Raw genomic sequence first — 27,595 nt, 5'->3', positions numbered from 1 at the left:
CGACATTCGTTTGGCTACTGAATATCGAATGCCCATAATATGCACATGCCCATTTCCACCATATATGAAAAAAACATTTGAGGCCCTTGATAGGTTTGCCAAATCATGATCGTCCCTTTATTTTTCATTTGCATAGAGTATATAAATAAGAATACTAAAAATATATAAGCTAAAAATTAAAAATTCTACCTCATTGTTTGAAGCCATCGCTCTGATAATTGAATAATCTGCAGACACAGGAATTAGTTGTGCTTTACAAAATTCCAGCCATTCATTTACAAGCTTCTCTCGATATTCTGATGTAAACACACCACAGTACACAATAAATGCAGCAGAAATAACGGTATCGCCAACAATTCCTTGCAATCTGTTGTCTAGCGTGTCCACGGACTCCTTCCATCGCACCTGTGCCAGAAGATACCATTACACAATGATAAGACACAGATACAAAATACAACTGGGTGTCAATAGTGTCCTTTATTGCTCCCGCTCACCTGTTGACTTCACTAGACTGAGGCTTTTTGCGTGCATTGGGTTTCGCTTGTATCACAACTTGAAAGTAATACGTTTGTGCACAAGCGCTAACCTAACGTGTGCAAAAAGCCAAAATTGGAATATTTTGTGAACTCTTTAATGTATTCCCTCATAGACTTCAATGGAGCGTGAAAAGTGGAAAAACCTGACACGATTACTCATGTGCAAACCCTATCGTGTTTAACCAAGTGCGCTAACCCTACATGAAATAATGAAATATGAATATTTCACATTCCAATAAATATATATAAGATGCTCAAAAAACAAAGTATTGCAGTATGCAGTGATACCTTTTTTATTGGACTAACATAATATTTCAAAGACAAGCTTTCGAGAGCTTTCCTCTCTTCCTCAGGTCTGAAGCAATACTAATCATTCTGATATAGATACACATCACATATAACAAATGGAAGGGAGGGAGGGGGGTGAGAGGGGTGTCATAAAAGCAGAGAATGTGTCTGAAGGAGAAAATAGCTGAGAATAGCCAGAAAGAATAAATAAACAGTGGAGAGTGAATAGGCCAGATGAGAGGAAAAACAAAAGGAAAAAGAAAGAGATAGGAATATCTATTTAAAAATACTTAGACCATATTCCCCTATGTGAAGAACATTATAATGTGAAATATTTACAGTAAAACATAGTTAAACACTTTATTTAATATGAATATTGCATAAATATGATTTTCCATGTTCTCGGCTACTAGATTGCAAAAAGCTCCAATGCAATTTTATAGATGTCTATATATGTGTAGTGTACATATGTATTTATGTTTTTATATGTCTATATATGTCTGTAAATACATATATATATATATATATATATACACATATAAAAGCATATGTACACACACACACACACATATATATATATATATATATATATATATACTGTATATATATATAATGCCAAATAGCCGGTGGCCCAGCACTCAGACCTTTGTCCACATACAATGACCTGGGTGCAGTCCTCAATATGTTATAATATAAATGAATGGAGGAGGGCACTCACAGGATTTAAATTCTTGAAATGTTTAATACATCAAAAGTACATAGTTAATCATATATCTCACTATGGCATCCTGCCGTGTTCCCAAAAGAGAAAAACAACTACTGAACACGGCAGGATGCCATAGTGAGATATATGATTTGTCTTGAAGAAGGCTCAAGGATAGAGCCGAAACGTCGACAACAATTAACTATGTACTTTTGATGTATTAAACATTTCAAGAATTTAAATCCTGTGTGTGCCCTCCTTCTCCATGCATTTATATATATATATATATATATATATATATATATATATATATATATATATATATATATATATATATATATACATATACATATTTAGTCATGCATTTGTAAATATCTCTGTGTTAAAGCCCTTTACATGCCTTTTTTCTAACACCTGAGACAGTGTTATTATGAGAGTAACTGTACTGTACAATGTTTTTTAGATCTGTTTTGTGCAACTTTTTAGTCAACTGTAACAGTTAATTAGAGCTCAGAAGTCATGCTAAACTGACGTGTGTTAAATTCAGTTGCGCTCAAGCAAACGTGTAATACGCAAGCTACTTCCAACAGATGGTGAATAAAACTGCACAGCACCTTTTCCTCATCTAGAGCTGAGATCAGCACCGAGGCTCTCTTTAGACGTTCAGTAGTTAGTTTCTTTTTATAAGCCAGAAGCTCTATCTCTGCCACACCATCAGTGTACTGCTTCTGCAACAGCGTTTGGTGTTCCTCAACCTGAAAATAAATATGCAAATAATATAACATGAATACATAGTGTATTATACTGGTCTATTGAGCCATGTGGACTAAAAACAGGTAGAAATAATGGTTGGTACATTATGGGCTAGATTACAAGTGGAGCGCTAAATTATCGCACGCCCGCAAACAGGCAAATTTGCCCGTTTGCGGGTGCACGATATATAACCAGCCGGTACAAGTTGCTGGTTATAACTACCGCGAGAGCTTATAAAATTAACCAGAGATCAGATCCCAAATGCCCCCAAAATACAGTGTAGTGTATTTTATTAAAAAATAAAAATTGTAGCTATTTTATTTTTTTAATAAAATAACTGCAATAGGCAGTATTTTAGGGGTAAAGTTGGCGGGAGTGGGGTGTTAGAAAAACAACGGAACTGAAAAGTGCCTTTACATATCGTTCTATTGGAACATTGTGTTCCCAGTAAATATATATGTGTATGCTTATATACATACTTATATATATATATATATATATACACATGTATTAATATGTGTATATACACATATTAACACAAATATATATGGTTATAAGCATATACATATATATTTACAATTAGCTGTCATTGCTGCGCTTTGCTTTGGTTCTGTGCCATGTATGACGGCATCAGAACGAGGCTCCCATTGTCGTGCGCTGGTATTACTCAGTGGAGCGCAATTATTGCTTTCACGAAACCTCATGCTAACAATATCATTGTTAACAAAGGCAAATACAAGTATATATTACAAATGTGTCTACAATTATTACAAATAGAAAGATCTGTACCAGATTTAGGGATCACAGTTAGACCAAAAGATGCAAACTGACCATTTAAGAAAGAGGAAATTTAGATTTCTGGGTTGGAAGATGTAGTAAAGTTTCCACCTTAGCTCTTAAATGGACAAAGTTAGAATTAAAGTTTAGTGATTCTGATAGAACGTACAATTGTAATCAACTTTCCAATTAGCTTTTATTATTTTACCTTGTTCTCTTGGAATCCTTTGTTAAAAAGGATGCCTAGGTAGGCTCAGAAGCAGCAATGCACCACTGGGAGCTATATGCTGATTGGTGGCTGCACATGTATGCCTCTTGTTATTGGCTCACCTGATATGATTAGCTAGCTCCCAGTAATGCATCGCTGCTCCTTCACAAAAGGAAACAAAGAAAACGAAGCAAATTTGATAATAGAAGTAAATTGGAAAGTTGTTTAAAATTGTAATCTCTATCTGATACATGAAAGAAAACTTTTGGGTCTCATGTCCCTTTAATGAAATGTTTGTCAATACCCACAGGGTAAGCTATATGGCCATAGTGAGAAATTTTAAAATATGTATTTGTTCAGCAGTCATTAGGTCATCTAGCCCGATATATTACTCTTTATTTCTGAAATCGAGTCCTGAGCAGAAATAGAGAAGGTGGGGTCTGCATGGTGGGGAAGGAGGGGGGGGGTATAGGTTTTATGTGAGAGGTTCTTACCAAGGCCAAGCTGTGCTGTTTGCGTTTCAGCTTCTCCTGCGCAAGCTTTAACGATTCCTGAGCTTCCGCCACGCGACGCTGTTTTGGTTCCACTGTCTATGTTGGATAAGACAGAAGTTATGCAATCAATGTGTTGCTTAAAGTGAATGTAAATTTTGATGATAAAGTGCCCGGTTTTTAAAAATTCGATTAAAAACAGGGGCACTTTAATTCATCAAAATTTACATTTCACTTGTGCTGTGAAAATACCTTTTAATCTTGACAGCAGCTCCAGCTTTACCCGGTCGTCGCAAGCCTCTTCCTACATCAGAAATGACGGATCGTTCATTCCCCAATCACGGCTTCCCCCCCCGGGGGAATCAGTGTCTGATTCAATGCTGTGATTGGAGGAAGCCGGATTCCTCATTTTAGATCCAGGAAGAGTCTTTGCGACGGGCGGAGGAAGCGATGCAGAGGCTGTCAAGATTAAAAGGTAAACATTTTCACAACACGAGTGACATGTAAAATTGATGAATTAAAGTGCCCCTGTTTTTAATCGAATTTTTAAAAACCGGGCACTTTATCATAAAAATCTACATTCACTTTAAATGGGAACTTACAACCCATAACAACTTGGCTTTATTTTAAAGCTGACAGCAGGAATTTTAGGACATTTACTCATATTGGAGTGCATAGGATTTTAGACAAACATCCTTTAAGTGTTAAGAAATGTATTTTTTTTATTTTTTAGTGTTGTATCTAGTGCTAAGCAAATTATATCATTACCTATAAACATAGACGCATTTAAATAGAAAAGAAAAAAAGATTGTAGTGTGTGTACTAATATTTTAATTCAGTGAATGTTCTTTAGAATTTACATGTTTTGTCCTTTACTAGTGATTACTTTGTGTGGATCAGTCCAGCCTAAGAGCAACATTTTACATTTTGTGTTGTTTTTGTTTGCACAATAAAGATGATCATATTTGGGATTCAGTGATACACCTTAAGCCAATGTCTTAATTCATATATCTCAAAAGAATTCTGCATATACACAACTGTTGTACCGTCGTCAGGTTGCCACTTAGTGGTGCTACATAACTATTTGTTGCATACAGCTTATATATTTCTGCTTCTTACTGATGTGGCAAACACATTTCTATAATGTAAAGTTCATATTTGATACGTTACGGTTTATTGTAAACTCTTATTAGATTTAGAATACATTTTCAGTGCTTTTAAAAATAGTGCATGCTGGAATATCTTGTAATATGCACATGAAATAATTCACACTGAATTTAACTCTTTCACTAAACTTTGTCACTTTAAACCCAAACTGGTTCTCGTCTACTAAATAACTATATATATATATATATATATATATATATATATATATATATATATATATATATATAAATAAATGACTAGAGTAATCATTAATAAGATTTCTTGCTTTAATGGTATTCTTTAAAAAAAGAAAAAAATTAAAACTTATTTGGTGTAGCCCTCTCAGGCAGCCAAGGGGTGAAAACAAAACTACAGCAAATAAAAAACAATCACCAAGATTACAAGTTGTGCGCTAAACCCTGTGCGTAAATAACGCAAAAAAATGAGCGGTATTGCACTTTTCAAAGCGCTGCCATTACAAGTTTCACAAAAACCTTCTTTTGTTGTGTGATAAGCTCCATACCGTACAAAAGCCAAGGCCTGACTTGATGTGCTTGTGCACGTTTTCCCCCATAGACATCAATGGAGAGAAAGTGTTAGAAAAAACTAACACTTGCGATCGCTATGACGCAATCCCCATTGATGTCTATGGGGAAAAGAAAGTTATGTAAAAACACCCTAACATAAACCCCTAGTCCAAATACCCCTAATCCGCCGCCCCTGACATCGCCAACACTAAATAAACCTATCAACCCCTAAACCGCTGCCCCCAACACTAAATAAAACTATTAACCCCTAAACCCGGAGGTGCGAAGCGGTCTTCGGCGATGCGCGGATCCGGAGTGCTGGTCCTCATCTGGAGTGCGGGTTGTCATCTGGAGCGCTGGTCCTCTTCAGCGGCGGCGGTCTTCAGCGACATGGATCCTCTTCATGCGATCGTCCGCCGCACACTCAAGCTTGAATGCAAGGTACCCCTTTAAATCAGCCAATAGGATTTAATCAGCTCTCATCTTATTGGCTGATTTGAATATTTCAGCCAATAGGAATGCAACGGTACCCCAATATAAAAGGGGTTGCATTCAAGCTTGAGTGTGCGGCAGACGATCGTATGAAGAGGATCCACGTCACTGAAGACCGCCGCTGCTGAAGAGGACCAGCGCTCCAGATGACGACCAGCGCTCCGGATCCGTGCATCGTCGAAGACCGATCCACACCTCCGGGAAGAAAATAGAAGATGGTGCCACCCCTTTGTTTTTTTTTTTGGGTGGTTTTTTTTTAGATTAGGGATTTTTTTTTATGGGCGCAAAAGAGCTGATGCCCATACAAATGACCCTTTAGGGTCAATAGGTAGCTTAGGTTTTTTTAGACTTAGGTTTTTTATTTTGGGGTGTTAACTGGGTGCGGGGGTTACTCAGGGGGGACTTTGTAATTTTTTAGGTAAAAGAGCTGATTACTTCAGGGCAATGCCCTACAAAATGCCATTTTAAGGTCTATCGGTAGTGTATTGTTAGCTTAGGGGGTGTTTTGATTTTGGGGTGGCTTTTTTGTTTTTATAAGGGGTATTAGATTAGGTTTAATTTTTATTATTTTGGATAATTTTGTTTATTATTTTTTGTAATCTTAGTGTTTTTTTATTTTTTCGTAATTTTAGTGGGGGTTTTTTTTTTGGTAGTTATTTTTGTATTTTTTTTTGTAATTTTAGTTTTTTTTTTGTAATGTCAGGTCTTTTTATTTTTTTGTAGTGTTAGGATTTTTTAATATTGTAATTTAGTTTTTTTATTTTTATTTTATTTTTTATTTTTTTAAATAATAATAATGTTAGGTTAATTTATAGTTTTTTTATTTCACAGGAACGTTTTTATTTATTTAAAGGTAGTTATTTTGTAAGTTTAATTTAAAGTTAGGCGGGTGTTAGGTTTAGGGGTTAATAGTTTAATTTAGTGTGTTGCAATGTGGGAGGCTGGTGTTTTAGGGGTTAATAGTTTTAGTTTAGTATTAGCAATGTGCAGGGGTGGCGGTTTAGGGGTTAATAAGTTTATTATAGTAGTAGTGATGTGGGGGCCGGCAGTTTAGGGGTTAATAAGTTTAATATAGTATTTGCAAAGTCTTCTGTGGTATAAGACCAGATACCTGCACATACCCTTTATATAAAGAGTTATTTTCCGATGAAATAAAACATACCTTGTGGACTTCATGATAATGCTCTAAAGCTACAACCCATTGACACAGGGAGCGGCAGGCTGTAGATACGGCACCCACTTTTTGGGGGTTAAAATCAGGAATCTTGGAATATTTCTTCAAGCTCTGGAAAACCTTAAAAAATGACATATTACAATTATTTTACAATCACTTTAATTGTCTTATGCCTGATGTAACAGCCCTAGGAGACAGGGAAGAACATTGTGGGCCAGATTAAGAATGAAACGCTATTTAGCGCTTTAGCTATTGCTCTAATTGCGCTAGAAGTAAACGTTTTACGCGCTTAAGCCTGCGCTGGTATTACGAGTTGAAAATAAAACGTTATTGCTCTTGCGCTAACCCAACGTGTGCTAACCCAACGTGCGCTAAGAGCCGAACTTACAGTATCGTGTGCCTGATAACCTATTCGCCCATAGAAGTCAATGGAGCAAAACTTGCGTGTAAATCCGATCGCATACTCTCAAATGCGCTAACCCGACATGAAAATATGAATATTTCACATTCCAATGTTCTTCACATTTTCTACATACATCTGATGGTAGTTTGGTACAATATATATCTATACCTAAAGATATACATATGATTATATATAGGTATAGATATATACAGATATATATATAATATCTATTTAGAAATACATAGAACATATGCAGAACATTGGAATGTGATTTTTTTACAGTAAACACACAGTATAACACTTTATTAAATATGAACATTGCATAAATATGTTTTTGTATGTTTTCATCTAATTAACTGAAAAGGGCTCCGCTCCAATGCACTTATTTTTATATATATATATATATATATATATATATATATATATATATATATATATATATATATATAAAAAAATATGTGTGTGTGTGTATGTACATATGTATTTATTTGTTTAATTTGTTTATATGTGTATATATATATGTCTGTAAATACCTACTGTATATACACATACAAATACATAAATACATATGTACACACACACATATACGGTATATACATTTTTAGACATGTATATGTATGTATCTCAATGTTAAAGCCCTTTGTCTGCCTTTTTATTTTTCTAACACCTGAGACCTCATATCTTTGAGTTCTTATAACTTTTTTTTTGGCGATATTTTTTAGAAATAATTTTGATTAGATGGCGTTATTATGAGTGTAACTGTACTTTGCAATATATTTCGATGTGTTTTGTGAGACTTTTTTGTTTTGCGAAACAGTTAACCACATCTCTGAGAACGTGCTAACCCGACCAGCGTTAACTTTAGTTGTGCTCAAGCAATCACGTTTACTTTCAACTTGTTATACCAGCGCAAACGAACTTGAAAACCCGATATTGCTCGCATGCAAACGTTTGTGCTTCACTCGTAACCTGGCCCTGTATATTTTTATTATATTTTATTCATGTAAGGCTGTATAATAAATAAGATCCCAATTTATAAAATACACTATGAATAAAAGCTAATATTTATTATGTGTTTGTTTATTTTTAAACATCAGTGGAACAGTTGGTGTTAAATCGAGGGCAGGTGGTGTTTTTTTTTTTTTAACACATTTTGGTTATGTACCTGAATGTTTGTGAGTATATTATTTAAATCTCAAAGGGACATACAACTCAGAATTCTGTTCTCTTTAAAATGTTTAACTGCGCATAGCTTAAAAAACATTTATGATGTATGTAAATCTGTTTCAATGAAGTGAATCATTTCTAATGCATAAATAGAAAGCTGACTTTAATCTCTCTTTAAATAAGTATTTTGTAATATCTATTGTGTGTTTATTTGATCTCACTATATAAAAACAATCATTAAAACAAAACTGTAGTGTCTTCTACACATTCAAATATGTTCATGTAATCTTGTCCCTCTGTTTGATCTGTGGAGCAGAAACATTCTTAAAGGCAAATAAAGGCACAAAATAATAATAATAATAATGTATAAGATATTTTACCTATTGCACTAATGCTCATCCTTAAATATGGGATCACAATCTTGCACTTTTTTTCGGTAGTTAAAGATTTCTGAACATCGGCTGGTATTGTCAGTGTGTTTTTTTCAGTGATCACATTCTTAAAAATGCTTCCGCTGTTACTTTAATACCACTGAAGCTCGAGATTGTTACCTCCCAAAAACAACACAAAAATCATTTTCTGTGCTGTCAATATCCCAAATTGGTAATTCAGGATAAACAAAATCAAATGATTTATTTTTTATGGGGGGGGGGGGGGGACGCGGGAGTAGCGATTCCATCGTAGCTTGAAAGTCCTTTATATTGGTTGATCTTTTTTCAATAGTGTTTAGCGATTCTAATAGGTGACATGTACAAATAACCTGTTGTCTCTAAAAACAGACATGGTATTATAGGTATATTGGGTACATATGTTTGTTGGGTTAAGTATTTGGCTAATTATTATTAGCGTAAAAGAGTTATTATCAATTAATGTATTTTTAATTGATTGAGTAGCTATCCTTTTTATCTGTTTGGTGATGTTACTTCCTGACATCGTTCAATAAGGCGGGGTAATTTCAGTGTTTTTTTTCCCATGTACAAAACCATTGCTACATTCAGTACCTTTTAGGGTACTCAGTAATAAGTTAAAAAGGGCTGTCTGGTGTCTGTGCCTTTCAATACGTGAAAATAGTCCTGTAAATGTGTCTAAATGCCTGATATTCAAAACCTTCCTGCTCAGACGAGATATTCTAAGAAGTCTCATCTGTACGGTGAGGCCCTAAAAAAAATTTAGATGCACAAATTTTATCTTGAGAAATTTTTATGTTGCTATGTAGTGTTCTTTATGTGAAACAGAGACTTCAATATTACAATACAAGGTCTAAGAAAAATACCAAAGATTTTCTGTGATTTCTCTCTATGCCTGGGAGATTTTAAATATCAGGCCCTAAGTATTGAAATTTGAATAGTGATTAGAAAACAGGACTGGTACATATTAAGTATAAGACCATTTTAGGCTGATGAAAAACAATGAACATGACAAATTGTAATACAATTGACTGCTCATCCAGAGCTGGAGATGAACGCTATCTAAGCAAATCAAGTGTGTTGCTGCCAATCAACGGCCATATTCAGTGAGGATCAGTAGTATATTGTCGATATGGAGATGCAATAAGAAAATACAATAATGCTTTAGAGAATTTTCTCATTGCAGCATTATGTCCCTTTAACTTATAAAACGGCAAAATACAATAATAAAGTTGTATATGTCATGTAGGTGAATCCAAAGATCCTTCTAACGGTGATCTAATGCTGCACTAGAGACAAGCAATTTTGTATGATATTTTCATAATGCATTGATTGCAGAGTGATAGATTCATAATGCATTGATTTCAGAGTGATAGATTCATGATGCACTGATTGCAGAGCAATAGATTCATGATGCACTGATTGTAGAGCGATAGATTCATGATGCACTGATTGCAGAGTGATAGATTCATGATGCACTGATTGCAGAGCAATAGATTTATGATGCACTGATTGCAGAGCAATAGATTCATGATGCACGGATTGCAGAGCGATAGATTCATGATGCACTGATTGCAGAGCGATAGATTCATGATGCACGGATTGCAGAGCAATAGATTCATGATGCACTGATTGCAGAGCAATAGATTCATGATGCACTGATTGCAGAGCAATAGATTCATGATGCACGGATTGCAGAGCAATAGATTCATGATGCACTGATTGCAGAGCGATAGATTCATGATTAACTGATTGCAGAGCGATAGATTCATGATGCACTGATTGCAGAGAGATATATTCATGATGCAGTAATTGTAGAGCGATAGATTCAGGATGCACTGATTTATGGTTGCCACCTCTGCCATGTTTTCCTGGACACTTATGAGTTAAACATGCTGCAGTTTGTGCAAGAGGAACATGAATAGTGCAGTCTAGGGTCAATATTTTGGTGCTGTCCAGCAGCACAATGCATGTTCCTCCCTGCTTACCCTACAGCATGTGTAACTCATAAGTGTCCTGGAAAACATGGTTGAGGTGGCAACCCTATACCACAGGGCAGGGCTAGAGATTTACCTTTTCGGGCACACTGTCTTTGTCAAGGTTGACCAATCGTTTAAGAAATCCTGGATCCCCAAGTAAAAGTTTTGCTGTAGCCCAGTCAGGTTTCTTTTGCAGGAGAACACAAACTGCATTCATAACAGTGAGAACCAGAAAAGGTGGATGTGTATAAACCCTGAGGAACAAAAATACGTTTTATAAATGAAATACATATGGATAACACTCAGAATCCCGCCACCTTAATTAGTAATTGATTATTATTCAGATACATATTTCTGCCTATATATAAACCCTAATAGAAATATTAGTTCTACAGCATATTTCTTTGTTTGTCATTTGTTTATCTTTACTTGCCATCCTTGAACAGGAATTCCCAGTGGACAGTCTGGTATTTCAACTGACTGTTCAGCAAAATGCTAAAAATAGGGCATTTAATTGATGAGATCTGATGTGGTCATATGGCTGACAGGGGTTATAAGACCATGGTTCTAATCTGATATATGATATGAGCATTTAGCTGACAGGGGTTATCAGACCATGGTTCTAATCTTAGATTTGATATGGGCATTTAGCTGACAGGGGCTATTAGACCATGGATCTGATCTGAGATATAATATGGGCATATAGCTGGCAGGGGCTATTAGACCATGGATACGATCTTAGATATGATATGGGCATATAGCTGGCAGGGGCTATTAGACCATGGATCTGATCTGAGATATGATACAAGAATTTAGCAGGCACGTACTATTAGATCATGGATCTGATCTGAGATATTATATGGGCATATAGCTGAAAGGGGCTATTAGACCATGGATTTGATCTTAGATATGAAATGGGCAAATAGCTGGCATGGGCTATTAGACCATGGATCTGATCTGAGATATGATATGGGCAAATAGCTGACAGGGGCTGTTAGACCATGGATCTGATCTTAGATATTATATGGGCAAATAGCTGGCAGGGGCTATTAGACCATGGATCTAATCTGAGATATGATATTGGCAAATAGCTGGCAGGGACTATTAGACCATGGATCTGATCTGAGATATGATATGGGCATATAGCTGACAGGGGCTATTAGAGCATGAATTTGATCTTAGATATGATATAGGCAAATAGCTGGCAGGGGCTATTAGACCATGGATCTGATCTGAGATATGATATGGGCAAATAGCTGGCAGGGGTTATTAGACCATGGATCTGTTCTGAGATATGATATGGGCATATAGCTGACAGGGGCTATTAAACCATGGATCTGATCTGAAATATGATATGGGCATATAGCTGGCAGGGGTTATTAGACCATGGATCTGATCTGAGATATGATATAGGCAAATAGCTGACAGGGGCTATTAGACCATGGATCTGATCTGTCGCCAGTGATAGCACATACCTTACTTCTGAAATGTCCCCCTTGTCTAGGGAATCGAGGGCAGACACAGCCTGCTGTAACACTGGAAGAACCTCATCCAGCTCGTGCTTTGCTTGCTATAAAGGTATCATGGAAATAAACAATTAGAAATAAATGTACTTTTGATGGGTTAAAAAAATACTGCATTCATCTTAAATATACAAAAAAATGGAAATGGACTGCACTCTAAAACATGACCCTTCAAAACTTACAGCTCTGGGTGCTCAACAGCACTCACAGACAGCTGCAAAGCTTACAGTCACTAAGGCAGTTAACCTCAGACAAGCCGGGGTGCAAAGCCCATAGGGAAAATTACAAAAACATTTTTTATAAGGGATAGAAATTGATTCCCATGTGAACCTAATTAAATATATTATTATAATGAATATAATAAATAAAAAATAAATAATCAAATAAAACATTTACCCCCCCCCCAAAAAAAAAAACCTAAGCTTTTATATACCTTACTTTTAAAGATTAAAGGGACATGAAACCCAAATATTTTCTTTCATGATTAAAAACATAATTTATGTAAGAACTTACCTGATAAATTAATTTCTTTCATATTAGCAAGAGTCCATGAGCTAGTGACGTATGGGATATACATTCCTACCAGGAAGGGCAAAGTTTCCCAAACCTTAAAATGCCTATAAATACACCCCTCACCACACCCACAATTCAGTTTAACGAATAGCCAAGAAGTGGGGTGATAAGAAAGGAGCGAAAGCATCAAAAAATAAGGAATTGGAATAATTGTGCTTTATACAGAAAAATCATAACCACCACAAAAAAAGGGTGGGTCTCATGGACTCTTGCTAATATGAAAGAAATGAATTTATCAGGTAAGTTCTTACATAAATTATGTTTTCTTTCATGCAATTAGCAAGAGTCCATGAGCTAGTGACGTATGGGATAGCAGATACCCAAGATGTGGAACTTCCACGCCAGAGTCACTAGAGAGGGAGGGATAAAAATAAAGCCAGCCAATTCCGCTGAAAAAACAATCTACAACTCAAATCAAAAGTTTTAATCTTATAATGAAAAAAACTGAAATTATAAGCAAACGAATAAAACAGAAACAGCTGCCTGAAGTACTTTTCTACCAAAAACTGCTTCAGAAGAAGAAAACACATCAAAATGGCAGAATTTAGTAAAAGTATGCAAAGAAGACCAAGTCATTGCTTTGCAAATGCGATCAACAGAAGCTTCATGCTTAAAAAGCCCAGGAAGTAGAAACTTACCTAGTAGAATGAGCCGAAATCCTCTGAGGCGGGAATCCACCCAACTCCAAATAAGCATGATGAATCAAAAGTTTAACCAAGATGCCAAATAAATGGCAGAAGCCTTTTGATCTTCCTAAAACCAGAAAAGATAACAAATAGACTAGAAGTCTGTCTGAAATCTGAATAGCTTCAACATAGGATTTCAAAACTCTTACCATATCCAAAGAATGAAAGAATCTTGCCAAAGAAGTCTTAGGAAAACAATAATTCCTCCCTAATGTAGTTAGAATTTACAACTTTAGGTAAGAATTGAAATGAGGACAGCAAAAAGCACCTTACCCTGATGAAAAAATCAGAAAAAGGAGATTCACAAGAAAAAACAGATAATTCAAAAACTGTTCTAGCTGAAGAGATGTCCAAAAAGAACAATACTTTCCATGAAAGTAATTAATGTCCAGAGCAAGCATATGCTCAAATAGAAGAGCCTGAAAAGCCTTCAGAACCAAATTAAAACTCCAAGGAGGAGAAATTGGCTTAATGACGGGTTTGATACGAATCAAAGCCTGAACAAAATGATGAATATCAGGAAGCAACACTGCCTTATTCTGATGAAAAATCAGAAAAGGAAATTCACAAGAAAGAGCAGATAACTTAGAAACTCTTCTAGCAGAAGAGATAGCCAAAAGGAACAATACTTTCCAAGAAAGTAATTTAATGTTCAGAGAATGCATAGGTTCAAATGGAGGAGCCTGTAAAGCCCTCAGCACCAAATTGAGACTCCAAAGAGGAGAGATTAACTTAATGACAGGCTTGATACGAACCAAAGTCTGTACAAAACAATGAATATTAGGATGATTAGCAATCTTTCTGTGAAAAAAGAACAGAAAGAGTAGAAATTTGTCGTCCTATCAAGGAACTGAAAACAAAACCTTATCCAAACCAACCTGAAGAAATTATAAAATTCTAGGAATTCTAAAAGTATGCCAAGAAAAATTGAGAAAAACACTAAGAAATGTAGGTCTTCCAAACTCGATAATAAATCTTTCTAGAGACAGATTTACGAGCCTGAAACATAGTATTAATCAATGAGTCAGAGAAACCTCTATGACTAAAAATCAAGCGTTCAATCTCCATCCCTTCAAATTTAAAGATTTGAGATCCTGATGGAAAAATGGGCCTTGAGAAAGAAGGTCTGTTCTTAACGGAAGAGTCCAAGGTTGGCAACTGGCCATCCAAATGAGATCCGCATACCAAAACCTGAGAGGCCATGCTGGAGCCACCAGCAGTACAAACAAACACTCCATTAGAATTTTGGAAATCACTTTTGGAAGAAGAACTAGAGGCGAAAGGATATAGACAAAATGATAATTCCAAGGAAATATCAATGCATACACTACTTCCGCCTGAGGATCCCCGGACCTGAATAGGCCCCTGGGAAGTTCTTTATTCAGATGAGATGCCAACAGATCTATTTCTGGAAACCCTTACATCTGCAAAATTGAAAAACATATCTGGGTAAGAGAGACCATTCTCCCGGAAGTAAAGCTTGATTAACAGAGATAATCCTCTTCCCAAATGTCTATACCTGGGAAAAAGACCACAGAATTTAGATAGGAGCTGGATTTAACCGAAGCAAATATCCGAGATACTTTTGTCCCAGCCTAAGGACTGATAGTCCCACCCTGATGATTGACATATACCACAGTTGTGACATTGTCTGAAAAACAATAAACGTCTCTTCTTCAAAAGAAACTAACTGAAGAACTCTGAGAATGCACGGAGTTCTAAAATATCAAATGGTAATCTCGCCTCCTGAGATTTCCAAACCCCTTGTGCTGACAGAGATCCTCAGACAGCCTCCCAACCAAAAAGACTCACATCTGTAGAGATCATGGTCCAGGTTGAAAGAAACGAAGAGACCTGTAAAACTAAATGAAGGTGAACTTAACCATCAAATCAAGATAGTTAAACATTAGGATCTGAAGATTTAAAATGAAATCCTAGAATCCCTGCACCATTATTCAGCATAAAAAACTGGAAAGGTTTTCCATGAAAATGAGCAAAGGGAATTGAATCCAACGCTGCAGCCATAATACCTAAAACTTCCATGCATATATAGCAACTGAAGGAAATAATAGAGACTGAAGGTACCGACAGACGGAACCCAATAAAATTGTCACTTGTCTGTTTAGAGACAAAGACAGTGACCCAAACTATCTGGAAACCTAAAAAAGGTGACCCTTGTGTGAGGAATCAAGAGCTTTTGAAAAAAAGATCCTCTAACTATGTCCTGAAAGAACAAAGTTGAATCATATGAGATTCCGCAGCCTCAGAAAATAATCTGAATAAAAACAGAAAATGAAGATATGCGATGTTAGGCCCTTAGAAAGGATGTCCCGAGGGAACCGGAAGGGGAGGAGCTAGCAGCAAGATGGATGCTGGCACGCTGCTCTAAACTGAAGGGCAATTTCGATCACCCCCCACCTGCGCTAATCCTTGGCCAGAGAGAACCTATCTGGTCTGGATACCTTTTTGCAGAAGCCGGCTCCTCAATTGCAGACGGACTCAGGAGCAGAGTCATTACGCCGGGTGGCGTTCTTGCACATACCTACCGGGCCTAAAGACATACAAGTAGTGTGGTGGAACCAGCCTAAAGATAACGGCTAAAGGAAGGGGGACAGAGTTGCTGTTGTGGAGGCACAGATCACGGAGGTGTCCGAGTTCAGTGGCCTCGTTACTTACGGTGACCGGTAATCCCTTTCGCCAGAAGAGCTAGGCGCACCCCACTATCCCAGTCAGGATACTCCTGCATGCTGGAGGCGTACAACCGCATAGCCGTAAGCCTGAACACCCAACGACCAAAGTGAGGCTTGGCAGCGTGAGGACGCTGAGACCCGATTGGTTGTACGGCGAAACTCTCTTGCAGGAAGCGCTGTATGCGGGAGGCAGGTACCAGCGGAACTGAGAGTCGGAACAACTGAGAACACAGGAGACTCGAAGGAGAGAGGACGCATGAGTGGAGCTGGTAACAGGGGCAAGGTCTCTACTGCTCCGGCTTGGTAAGACTGTCTCTATATCATCCCAAGGTTGGTCAAGCTAAGAACTGCTCCCTTAAAACTTAATATAAAAGCTACATGTAGCGAGGTTAAAGGGGCCTTAATCCACTTTAAAAAAGCAAAAGGTAATTATTATTGTTATACATTTTGTTCTACGAACTTGGACTGTTCTAATTTTGGCCCTTGGGGACACTTAATATCTGGGTCACACTAGAGAGACACTCTCCGGTCTTATAATCCGGAAAGGGAAAGAGGCCTTTCTGAAATAAAAACGGACTGTGGAGACTCATAAAGTAATAACCACCATCCTAATACCTAATATATAGAATCAAGTGATTTGGTGGGTCCAAGGTGGATAAAAGATAACTGGAAAACTAAGGCTAAGGGTCCCAGAAGCTACTGACTCTGATAAGCTTGGAATATACTCACACCTTTTAGAGTATTAGATAAATTGTATCTCACATTGTGTCCATTCTATACAAAAAGTACCTAAAGCTGATTATGTATGTAACAAGTTTTCTTGGTATATGTTTAGATAATAATCCCTATGGTTTCTATTTGATCTGTTAACTTTGTACAACAGCTACTGTTTGTTTAAGAAAAGTTTCTTTGTTAAGCGTTCTGGGGCTTTTTTATGATATAAATCCTTTTGCAGGGAAAGGAGTCTGATAAGTTCACAAAGGCTGGTTTAAAGATCTTTGCATCTGGTCTTGAGTACAATAACCTTTTATAGATGGTATTCTAGACTGTTTTTCTATAGCAAATAATAATTTTTTCAGACAATATAACTTTTTTGTTATTTAGATTGGGAATTAGCAGACTGAGATCAATATAATCTTCTGTAGGTGGCATTCACATATTCACTCGTTTTTTTATTTATATAGTAAAACGTTAGAGGTTTTCCTTTTCACAATAATTGCTTTTTAGGTTAAGTAGACTATGTATACAGAATGTTCTTATTGATGCATGTCTTGCTGTCTCTTTTTCTTTTTCACCCTTTTTCCTTCTACACACACATTTTGAGATAAAGAAAGACACACTTACACATTGAGTGAATTGTTCTAGCTTGTTGATATTGCTAGACTGTGTGGCTTTTTTAGCACAAATACACTTTTTTTGTAATATATCCTAACCGGATAGAGACCTTAAACTCACTTAAAAGGATCCAAGATCAAGACAGAGTAGTATATTCTAATTTTAGATATTATATGCAGGATCTAGTCTAATTTCTGACACTTATTCACTTAATACATGGAAAGATTTATTTCACATACTAAATCCACCCCACCCAATATGCCACCCAAATCAAGAGAAAAAAAACTCAAACCTAATGAGAGTAGCTCTGAGATACTTAATCTAAATGATATAGGGGCGAGTGGTTCAGATAATGTGCTACTAATTCAACAGATCTCAGATCTGGTGATGCCACAATTTGAAGCTTTAAAATCAGAAATGGCAACTCTCAAAAATGAAATTAAACAGTTTTCGATCCGTATGAATGATGTAGAGACGAGAGTATCTGATGTAGAAGACAGATTTATAGTACAAGACCAGATGGTTAATGCACACGATGTCAAACTTTCAGTGATGCAAGGTAAAATTGAGGAATTAGAGGATAGGGCGAGGCGCAACAACTTAAGGGTTGTAGGACTACCGGAAACTCCGGAGTACCAAGATCTGATTAATTTTGCTGCCATCCAGCTTCCAAAACTAGTAGGTAGCAATATAGAGAATGTAAGGATACCGATAGAGAGAGCCCATAGACTAGGCCAGCCCAGAAGAAACTTAGAGGGACACTTAAGACCTAGAGTTGTGATCATCAAATTTTTAAATTTCCAAGACAAATTCCATATCCTTAGACTATACCGTAAGAACAATAACATCATGATAGGACCCAACAAAATTTTATTATTTCAAGATTTTTCTTTAGAGACCCAAAGCAAGCGCAAGGAAATGGCTCCATACTGTTCTCGTTTAATTAAAGCCAATCTCAAGGCAAGATTAGTTTACCCAGCTAAGGTGATCTTAGAGAAAGATGGTGAAACTTATAATTTTACAAAGCCTGAAGAGATTAAGTCATTCTGTCAGAGTGTAGGAGTTTAATTAATGGATATATTTCGACTAAATGAATCAAAAAAGAGAGGAAAAATGGAAACAATGGTGATCTCTATAGAGACGGAGATAAATATGACACAGGTAGTTGACTTTGTCAATAGGAATTTAATCACAGATGACTTAGAGGTGTGGAAAGGTGGAATAGTAGTTTCGCTGGCAGGGCGAGAGGGGGGGGACCCCTTTCTTACCCTTCCCCTTTTATTTTATAAATACTTACTTTTTTATTCTCTGTGTATACTTTTAAAGCCCCTTTTTTTTTTTTTTTTTTTTTTTTTTTTCTCTCTTTGCCTCCCTCTCCCTTTTTCTCACTACCCAGATGGCTTAAATGGTTAAGTTAAAACTTCTATCTTGGAACATTGGAGGGATTTCATCCCCAAGTAAAAGGAAATTGGTTATTAGACATCTAGGACTCCAAAATCCTGATATAGTTTTCATGCAAGAAACCCATCTTAGACCTAAGGAGGCTATCAAACTTAAAAGCAAATGGGTTGGGGAGGTATTATTCACACCATATGACAAATCTAAGAGAGGCTTAGCCATATTAATTCGTAAACAACTGGACTATCAAATTATAACGATAGAAAATGATCAGAACGGGAGGTACCAAATTTTGGAAATAGTAGTAAATGGTGTTAAATTTATTTTTTGTAATGTTTATGGCCCCAATCTGCTAGATAAAAGTTTCTGGGAAGAACTAAGATTAAAATTGTTTCTGTACTCGGGGAAAAATCTAATAGTTATCGGTGACTTCAATATGGCCTTCTCCCAGGTATTGGACAGATCCAAGACCAGGAGGGTGTTGAGGAAAGCTAGGGGAGCAGATATTCTTCAAAGATTTACTAATAGTTTAGTTTTACAAGATATTTGGCGAGTACAGAACCCGGACTGTCGGGAGTATACTTGTGCCTCTTGGGCACATGCCTCGTTTTCGAGGATCGATTACTTTCTAGTTGCAAAGCATATGCTGAAATTCAAAATGCGGGCAGAAATTCAGGACATCGTGATCTCCGACCACGCTATCATCTCCTTAGAGCTGGGTTTAAGTGGTAAAGTCTCGGCAGCAAACAAGTTTTCCTTTCCCCTATATCTTTATAACAATCCCCATTTTAAAAAATGGATCCAAAAGAGATGGTATCAATTTGTGAGTGATAACTCAGACTATATTGATAACCCAGAAATCCTCTGGGAAACCGCGAAAGCGGTTTTCAGAGGGGAGATTAAGGCGTATACAGCGAAAATGAGGGCAATATGGGGGAAAAGGGAGGAGCAGTTAGCAAACACTTTAACCAACAATTACAGGAGATATTTGGTCAATCCCTCGCCTGAACAATGGCAAAAATATAAAGATAGTAAAGCCATGTATGATCTCTTTCTCAAACAACATTCTGTATCAGAAGATCTAAAGTTGAAGGCCTTATATTCTGGCGTACATGGGGTCTCAGCTAAATACTTAGCAAGGATAGTTAAGATCAGACAGCAGAAGAATTATATTTCAGCAATTAATCATAGAAATAGAAGAGTCACTGACCCCGTATCAATTAGAGAAGCTTTCTTTCAGACTTACCAAGAACTATATGCAGAGAAACAGATTAATTTTGTCTCAAAACAGCAGTTCTGGCAAGGGTTATCCTTGCCCCAAATTAAGAAAGAGGACCTTTTAGAATTGAACAAACCCTTTACTGTAGAAGAAATTGTAAAGGCTATTCAGAAGTTGAAGTTAGGGAAAACCCCGGGGCCAGATTCTCTGCCAGCAGAATTTTATAAACTACTTCCAGATCAGATCCCATTGGTCCTAGTTAAGTTATTTAACGATTATTTTATCAGGAACAAACCACAATCTACTCTATTTGCGGCTTCCAATGTAGTTTTAATTCCCAAAAAAGGCAAAGATCTAGAGCTAACTACATCATACAGGCCCATATCGCTTCTGAACCAGGACTATAAAATCCTAACATATATCCTGGCTAATAGATTGAAACCTTCTTTGGGACACCTGGTTCACCTAGACCAGACGGGTTTCATGACGGGTAGGAATCCCGTTAAAAATCTTAGGAAATTACAATTAGTCCTAGATTTCTTCTGGAATAAAACAGAAAGACAAAGGGCCTTCCCCAAACCAGATCTTGCTATACTTACAATCGACGCTGAAAAAGCTTTCGATTCCATTATATGGGACCACCTGATAACAACATTAGGAAAATTTGGAATAACCGGTTCTTTTCAACAGTTTATCACACAATTATATAAGAGGCCAACCTCTACACTTATAGTTAATGGGGAACAGACTGAGAAAATCACTCTGGGGCGGGGTACTCGGCAGGGGTGCCCTTTGTCCCCATTTCTCTTTAACCTATCTCTTGAACCCCTTGCAATTCTCTTGAGGCAAGAAATTTGGGGTATTCAATTGGGAGGACATAAGCTAGTTCTGTCTCTCTTTGCAGACGATCTTCTGCTATTTCTCAGTAATTCAAGGATAGCTATCCCCCGATTATTGGAACTATGTAATCTTTTTAGCTCCTTCTCAGGATATAAAATCAATTACGATAAATCCGAGATCATGTGGATTCGCAAACCTACAATCCATTGTATTCATCCATTCTTAGAATCCACCCAGATAACGTATCTAGGTATTATTTTGAGTAGGGACCCCAATAGGTGGTATGAGTTGAACTTCAAGAAGTGCATTAAGGGCTTGGCTCTGAAATTGCAGAACTGGGGTAACCTTCCTTTATCCTTTACTGCTCGAATTATGTTAATTAAAGTGGTGCTATTCCCTAAACTCTTATATTTCTTGCAGAATCTTCCGCTTTTGCTATACAAGAAAGACCTAGATACCCTTAACAGGGCATTCAACCAGTTTATTTGGCAGGGCAAGAAATCACGGATCTCATTATTTAAATTAACACTCCCTAAAGCTTTTGGAGGTATGGCGTGCCCCAATATAAAATTCTACAACTATGCTACAGTAGTTAAATTTGCTCTGGATTGGATCACTGAAAAGGGCCTGATCTCGTTTTACGAGATAGAATCTGCATTGATAAAACCCTTCAGCCTAAAGTCGATCCTTCATCACACGGCAAATAAACTTCCAGAACAAGTACATCAGATGTTTACTTTTAAATATATTGTATATGCATGGCAGAAGGTCTGTAGGGAATTGGGAGTAGATTTCAGAAAATCAGAATTTCTACCTTTAATTGGTAACCCGAGTTTCCCAATTGCTTGTGAACCTTCGGTTTTTGAGCTATGGGCTAAATGTGGAATTAATTATGTAATACAGATATGTGAAGGTGAAAATCTTAGGCTCCGTTCGTTTGAGAACATTGTTCAGCAATTTCATCTCCCTAGGTCGAGTTTCTTTGCATATTTGCAAATTAGGCACTGGGTGGAGAAACTGAGATCAGATTCAGGACCCGGGATAGATACTAAATACCTAAAACACATAATTTCACAATATCGGGGTGGGGTTAATTCGATTTCCCAAGTATACCACGCTATTATGAAATTGGGGGGCCAGAATAACCTCGCAGATATTTCAATAAAATGGGCAAAAGAAAAACTGAGAGTAGAAAGTGAGGATATTACCCAGAGCATCTCACTGGCAGCTAGGGCAACTTATATGCATACATGGAAAGAATCCCACCTAAAATTAATAAATAGGGCTTATCTTACTCCAGCTAGGCTGGCAAAATGGAACTGGGAAAGTAGGAACTGTCCTAAATGTAGTAAGGAATGCACAGACTATGTTCATGCTTTTTGGGCTTGCCCCAAAATTTTCCAATTTTGGCAGAAGATCAATTTCTGGGCCTCCAAGATAATGGGGACTAAGGTTAAACTGACGTTACCTCAGGTACTGTTTTTATGTAAATACAACATTGCCCTTCCTAATAATAGATGTATCAATGTATTGGTTCTGACAGCCCGTAATCTAATTTTAAGGAATTGGAGGACCCATAAACCACTTAAATTTACAGACTTCTTGAAAGAGGTTCAGTATCAAATGGTGCTGGAGCAATATAATATAAGATCTATTAACCCCAAACAAGTCTCTAGATTTTTCAGTAAATGGAAGATCTATATTATCTCACTTCCTATGGACCTACAAAAACAGGTGGTGGTACACTTTAAATCCTCCCCCTGGCTGCAACACCAAATAGAACGTGGTCTCTGCCCTAGACTATGGTTCTGTAATGATTAAGGGAGTGGTGGGATTTGTAACCTCCCAACTCTTCGCCCTCTCCTTCTTCTCTTTTTCCTCCCCCCCCTCCCTCCCCCCCCCCCTTTCCCCCCCCCCCCTCTCCTCCCTGTTTGATTCTCATGTCCACCCCCACCTCCCTTATAACATAAGCTTGTGATAATATAAGCTAATCTAAATTATACAAGAGATAATGGGAATTGGTAGACGTTCATACCTTAAAGTAATAGAGGAGACTTAATCGACAGATGTATCTCTCGATATACTAGTCAAGAGTACTTTTTGGTGTAGAATATTTTACCAGTCTAAATTACACTTTAAAAGAGATAAGCGACATATAATAAGGAGTTCGAAGATTTTTGGGATTTAGGTAAAGGTAACAGTTTATATACCATCAGGGCCCTTCTGTGAAGAAGAAGGGCGCTTTCAGCTTTGTTCTTCTTCTTTCTTAAACCTTTTGCCCTTTAAATATTAGTCAATTCCATTTACCTATTCGCCCATTCCTTACTATGTCTGTAGGTGCTGTTTATTAGTTTGACAAGAAGAACACATGTATTGAATATTGTAATAAGGTTATAATTAGGAGAGGAGGCTTTTTCGCTAGCAGATTAACGTAACTAAAGGACAATGGTCTTCCTTCTTATGTCTTGTTTTCTTTTATTTTACTCTCTGCTTTTTTTTGCTTTCCCTTCTTACTACCTTTCCCTTACTATGGTCAAGATAATGTAAGTAGTAAGAAATTGAAAAACAATTATACAATTAGGATAATTGTCAACTTTATTTGATATGTAATAATGTGAATCTATGATGTAATAGAATTGTATGGCATGGGAGCTGTGTCTCCCAACAATGTTTCTTTTGTTTATAACGATGAATAAAACTTTTAAAAATTAAAAAAAAAAAAAAAAAAAAAAAAAAGAAAATGAAGATATGCATCTATTGTATCTAATGAAAACAAATAATGCCATCACTGACCAACAAAAGGCAGAATAGTTTTGAATAAAACCCCAAAACCCAGTTCCTAAAAATGGAACTGGAAGAAATACCCCAGAAGATTCCAGGACTGAGCAGCGCTTGAACCCCAACGGGTGATCAGCCGCGCTTCAACATTATCCCAAAATATATAGGACCGAAACACACTTAACGAAAGTGTTAGCCTTACTGGAATAGCTGGAATATCATAGAGAAAAAAGACTTCTCACAGACGGTTTTACTCTGAACTTAATTCTGTACCCAAAATCAAAGAAATTTGCAAAACAACAAATTTAAAAAAAATCTTAACCTGCCCCTTACCAGCCAAAACTGGAATACGGCACATACATTGCAATTTTAGGGAGCTGATTTTGAACTAAAAGATTTCCAATTAAAAACATGTTACTTGGGAATTTGTTCCTTAAAAAGAACAACCAAACTAATATAAGCTTAGAACTCAATCTTGAAGCCCAGAGTAACAGTTAAGAATTGAATCCAATTATAAACCAAATAATTGATTATTTTAGAAAAAAAGAAATATGGATTTTTAGAAATCACAAAATTCTTCTAGCTAAAACAGCTAAAGACATAGATTAAACCTCATTTGCAAAAATATTCAATAAAATGAAGACACAAATGAAATTATTAGCATGATAACTCAGTTAAAGGACCAGTCAACACACTGAACTTGCATAACAAATGCAAAACAACAAGACAAATGCAACAGCACCTAGTCTAGTAGATTTTGTCCCTTTAACAATGCTAAAATAAATCATAATCTAATACTTGATCTTAAAGTAAACATAAAAATGAAGCAATTGCAACATCATTCAAATAAATCACAGGTCCAAGAAAAGAACCTGAAAATAAATAATTTTCCTTAAATAAGATACAACCATCTAAAGGTAAATAAATACTATTTTGCTATAGAAACAATAGCATAATTAGCAGGAGTAGAAATAACCCCATTAAATTGGAGAACCCTCAAAATTGAAATTAACTGCCGGCAAAGAATATAGTTTAAAACCTTTGAAGAAGGAATAAAAGAAAATTCTCAGCCTATTCCATTCCCTAGTATGAGGAACTGGAAAAACACCCTCTGAAAACACAGAAGAATAAATAAGCAGAAAAAATGTTAGCTAGTCTTGAAAAAGAACTACAATAGTTAACTTAATATCCAAAATAATCAACACCTTTTCAACAAAGAACAAATGTACTTTAATAAAAAAATAAAAAAGTAGATTTGTTAGTGTCAATATCTGATGAAGAAAATTCTGAATGAGAAAAAACATCATCAGAAAAGGATAAATCAGTATGTCGTTGGTCATTTGAAACTTCAATAATTAAAAAAGAAGTTTGAAAAAGACCTAAAAATTTATTAGAAGGCACAAAGTCAGACAAAGCCTTTAAAATAGAATCAGAAAAATATTCTTATAAATCTTCTAAGTATTTCTTGTACATAAGATGTAAAAAGAATAGCAATACAGGCAGTCCCCGGGTTACGTACAAGATAGGGACTTTAGGTTTGTTCTTAAGTTGAATTTGTATGTAAGTTGGAACAGGCACTTTTTTTTAGGTGAAACTCTAGCCAAACATTTTTGTTTTTGTTTTGGATAGCATAGGATAAAGTTTGTTTTGCTATCTGAGCCCCTTTTCAGAAAATTTCACATCACTTTCTGTCCATGTGACAATTGGATTTTCAGTATTTTGGATTATCCTGGAAAGAAGGATTGTCGATAAAGCTCTATTTTCTCTGTATGTAAGTACGAGTTGTACTTAAGTCGGATGTCTGTAACCCGAGGACTGCCTGTATATAAAGCATAAATACTAATGGATTCTGCATGTAAAAGTTTATCATGATAACTTATTACAAACCATAGCTAAAGATAAACATTCATAATATTTAAAATAAATGAACTTAGCTTTGGTAGGACTGAACTCAGTCAACAGGAATCCCTTAGAACGTTTTGAAACAGGAACAGTGAAATCTTGCAATATGTAATAGAAAAAAACAATATTAAAGCAAAATTATCAAATTCCTTAAATGACAGTTTCAGGAATGGGAAAAGAATGCAAAATAATAAGCTTCTAGAAACCAGAAGCAATAAAAAAGTGAGGTTTAAATAATGTGAGGAAAAAAAGTGGAACAAAAAATACGCCCACATTTTTTGGCGCCAAATATGACGCCCACATTATTGGCGCTAAATACAACGCCCATATTTTTGGCGCCAAGTATGACGCCACATCCTCTGACGCCGGAACCGACGCCCACATTTTTTGGGGCAAAAAAATGTCTGAATACACATGCGTCAAAAATGACGTTAACAGAATACAACTTCCGGCGTCAACTACGGCGCCGGAAATGACGAAATTTTTGCGCCAAAAAAGTCCGCGCCAAGAATGACGCAATAAAAAGAAACATTTTCTGCCCCCGCGAGCCTAACAGCACACAGGGAAAAATGATCAATTGAAAATTTTCAAGGTAAAGAAAAATAAATTGAATTAAAATGCATTATCCCAAATAATGAAACTGACAGTCTGAATTTTAAAGGAATACTGATTATCCTGAATCATGGCAAATATAAGTTTAAAGACATATATTTAGAACTTTACATATAAAGTGCCCAACCATAGCTTAGAGTGTCATAAAAAATAAGACTTACTTACCCTAAGACACTCATCTACATATAGTAGACAGCCAAACCAGTACTGAAACGAGAATCAGTAGAGGTAATGGTATATAAGAGTATATCATCGATCTGAAAAGGGAGGTAAGAGATGAATCTCTACGACCGATAACAGAGAACCTATGAAATAGATCCCGTAGAAGGAGACCATTGACTTCAAATAGGCAATACTCTCTTCACATCCCTCTGACATTCACTGCACTCTGAGAGGAAAACCGGGCTCCAGCCTGCTGCGAAGCGCATATCAACGTAGAATCTAGCACAAACTTACTTCACCACCTCCATGGGAGGCAAAGTTTGTAAAACTGAATTGTGGGTGTGGTGAGGGGTGTATTTATAGGCATTTTAAGGTTTGGGAAACTTTGCCCCTCCTGGTAGGAATGTATATCCCATACGTCACTAGCTCATGGACTCTTGCTAATTACATGAAAGAAATACAGATTACAATTTTAAACAACTTTCCAATTTACTTCTATTATCAATTTTGCTTTGTTCTATTAGTATCCTTTGTTAAAGGAGTGGCAATGCACTACTGGGAGCTAGCTGAACACACCAAGAAAGCCAATGACCAGAAGCATATATGTGCAGCCACCAATCAGCAGCTAGCTCCCAGTAGTGATTTGCTGCTCCTGAGCTTACCTAGGTATGTTTTTCAACAAAGGATAGTAAGAGAACTAAGCAAATTTGATACAAATAGTAAAATGGAAAGATGTTTAAAATGATATGCTCTGTGTGAATCATAAAAGAACAATGTGTTTCTTATCCCTTTAAATGGTAATCCCTTTACAATAAGAAAAATATTT

The 27,595-nt window shown here is 36.4% G+C and overlaps 1 protein-coding gene across 1 annotated transcript in view; it reads right to left on the bottom strand.

Moving 5' to 3' along the window:
* The window catches only part of DNAH14 (dynein axonemal heavy chain 14), a 746,387-nt gene that overhangs the window by 174,070 nt on the left and 544,722 nt on the right, over window positions 1–27,595 (bottom strand). The window contains 6 exon segments of the mRNA XM_053712788.1: window positions 190–405; window positions 2,142–2,282; window positions 3,760–3,855; window positions 7,084–7,215; window positions 11,146–11,305; window positions 12,527–12,621. Coding sequence (XP_053568763.1) covers window positions 190–405; window positions 2,142–2,282; window positions 3,760–3,855; window positions 7,084–7,215; window positions 11,146–11,305; window positions 12,527–12,621 — 840 coding nt within the window.

The sequence above is a fragment of the Bombina bombina genome, chromosome 4, assembly GCF_027579735.1.
Source record: "Bombina bombina isolate aBomBom1 chromosome 4, aBomBom1.pri, whole genome shotgun sequence".
NCBI lineage: Eukaryota > Metazoa > Chordata > Amphibia > Anura > Bombinatoridae > Bombina > Bombina bombina.
The sequence above is the reverse complement of the archived record's forward strand: the minus strand, read 5'-3'. Positions and strand labels throughout refer to the sequence as shown.